The sequence below is a fragment of the Camelina sativa genome, unplaced genomic scaffold, assembly GCF_000633955.1.
Source record: "Camelina sativa cultivar DH55 unplaced genomic scaffold, Cs unpScaffold02043, whole genome shotgun sequence".
Lineage (NCBI taxonomy): Eukaryota > Viridiplantae > Streptophyta > Magnoliopsida > Brassicales > Brassicaceae > Camelina > Camelina sativa.
The window spans coordinates 1-2,667 of NW_010923160.1; the positions used below are offsets into that span (position 1 = coordinate 1).

Genomic DNA, 2,667 nt, shown 5'->3' on the forward strand with positions numbered 1-2,667 from the left:
TAATATATTTGGTATGATATTTTTATGCGAGGCTTTTCTTTGTGTTGTTACAATACTTTCATTTTCAATCCTGTTATGTGGTTCCACCCTCGTTTAAGTACTACTTTGCATATTTTATTGTGTAAATGCAATTTATATTAGCTTTTTATGCTGCGGTCCCCCCAAAAATGGATGAGGTTTGAATATATATTCTTCCCATGGTGATACATTTTGAGCATATGTAACATGATCAGTGTAGTCTCAATGTATATCAAGTAGATGGGAAATGTAACGAACCCTATCTTGCTTTCAAGGTTTGTAACGGACTTGAAGCTTTTGTCAATTTGAATTGTGTTCTCTGACTTGCAGACTTTCTACTGGATTTAAATATATCATTGCCAATGCAATGCTTCAAACTATCAATAGAAGTTTCCATGTCTGAGCTAGCTGATCCTCTCTCCATTTGGCTTTTACAGGTACAATCGAATGTTTGAAGCTACACAGGATGGGTTGGGCAGAAATGCCCCGGTTCATAGTATTCATGGTTCTTTACTCGCCGTTGGCGAGCTGTTGAGGTAAATGCAGAAGCCATTATCTATTTTGAAAGCATCCCATTCTATTAGTCAGACACTTAAGTTTGATTTTCCGTAGAAGAACTTGTTTGTCCCCATGATGCTCATTTTGTTTGTTTGTCATTGTACTGTAGTTTCCATCGTTAAAGAGATAGATAATTCATATATATTCCTCTACTTTAAGTGTATATCTGAACAAAAGGATCTTGAAGACGAAAATTGTGTTGGTTTCTGTTAAGTAGATTGATTTCATGCCATATTTGGTGTTAGAATTTATGGCTTAATGCTAGAGGTGGTTTGCAGGAATACAGGTGAGTTCATGATGTCTAGGTATAGAGAAGTTGCCGAAATTGTCCTCAGATACCTTGAACATCGTGATCGTCTTGTTCGCCTTAGCATCACCTCGTTACTGCCTCGCATTGCTCACTTTCTTCGTGACCGCTTTGTTACAAACTATTTAACGGTAAGTGACTGAGAAATTCTCTAAACCAAAATACCAAAATTGATCTGGAAACGTGACATGAATTACTTTCTTGCAGATATGCATGAATCATATTCTTACTGTGTTGAGAAGACCGGCTGAACGAGCCAGTGGGTTCATCGCCCTTGGGGAAATGGCTGGTGCTTTGGATGGTGAGCTTATCCACTATTTGCCGACAATTATGTCTCATCTGCGGGATGCCGTGAGTCAAATTTTTTTTTGTCCCTTTAAAGTACGCTTTAATACTTTTGAATTAAGTATCATCTTGGGTCTAATAAGTTTTGAAAATTGAACTAGACAAGTGATTTGTTGACTATGTTTTCCCCTGTAGATTGCCCCACGTAAAGGTAGACCTTTGCTTGAAGCTGTGGCTTGTGTTGGTAACATCGCGAAGGCAATGGGATCCACAGTGGAAACTCATGTTCGAGATCTTTTAGATGTTATGTTTTCCTCTAGTCTCTCTTCTACACTTGTTGACGCTCTTGATCAGATAACCATCAGGTAAAGTTGAGCAAAAGAAGTTTGTTATTACCTGCAGTAATGTGTATACTTTTAATGCTGACAATTCTTGGGTATCAGCATTCCTTCTTTGCTGCCAACGGTACAAGATCGGCTTCTAGATTGCATTTCGTTGGTTCTTTCAAGATCCCCTTATTCTCAAACAAAGCCTCCTGTTCCTGTTGTCCGAGGTAGTACAGTGGGCATGGCACCACAGTCTTCTGACCCTAGTTGTTCAGCGCAAGTTCAACTAGCCCTGCAGACTCTTGCTCGTTTCAATTTCAAGGTCGCCGCTCTTTGCTGATAACATTTTCGAAAGAATATGATTTATATATTGTATCTGAGCCTCTGATTTCTGCAGGGGCATGATCTTCTTGAATTTGCTCGGGAGTCAGTTCTTGTTTATTTGGATGATGAGGATGCAGCCACAAGAAAAGATGCTGCTTTGTGCTGTTGCAGGCTAATTGCAAATTCTTTATCTGGTGTCACACAATTTGGCTCAAGCAGGTCAACACGAGCAGGGGGGAGACGAAGGCGCCTTGTGGAAGAGGTGTTATATGAATACTGAAAACCCATTACACTTTTTCTTATTGCTTGTCTTTAATTTGGCCTTTTCTCATTACAACAGATTTTGTTTTTATTCTTTTCCAAATCTGAACTTTAGTATGTTAAGTCTGCTTCGTGATGACATTTGTAATTGCAATACTTGTAGTGGTTCCAATTTCCTGCTTACCTGAGAAATGATGTTTGGGTTCTGCAGATTGTGGAAAAGCTTCTCAGGACAGCTGTTGCGGATGCTGATGTAACTGTTCGCAAGTCTATCTTCGTTGCTTTATATGGCAACCAATGTTTTGATGATTATTTAGCACAGGCTGATAGTTTGACTGCCATTTTTGCTTCCTTAAATGATGAGGTATGTACATGTTATTTGTTTGAATAAAGTAGCACTTCATCTGGCATATTGCAATTCTATTATCTTTCGGATCTTTTAATCTGTCTCTCTTGGGTGAATGACGGATGACTTGTAATTATATTGCTTTTTGTAATTCGATTTCGTGGGTTCATGAGATTAGTACCTATTAAAGAAATTTTGGTTACGAAGATGTAGCTAGATTTTTGGTCTACTAATTGGCTTCT

At 38.6% G+C, this 2,667-nt stretch overlaps 1 protein-coding gene across 1 annotated transcript; it reads left to right on the plus strand.

The window, feature by feature from the left end:
• The first annotated feature begins 258 nt into the window (after positions 1–258).
• LOC104774219 (serine/threonine-protein kinase TOR-like) lies at positions 259–2,470 on the plus strand. The gene is made up of 8 exons (XM_010498877.2): positions 259–293; positions 456–554; positions 855–1,014; positions 1,091–1,234; positions 1,364–1,533; positions 1,612–1,816; positions 1,892–2,080; positions 2,291–2,470. The coding sequence occupies exons 1-8, from the start codon at positions 259–261 to the stop codon at positions 2,468–2,470; spliced, it is 1,182 nt and encodes a 393-aa protein (XP_010497179.2).
• The last annotated feature ends 197 nt before the right edge of the window (positions 2,471–2,667 follow it).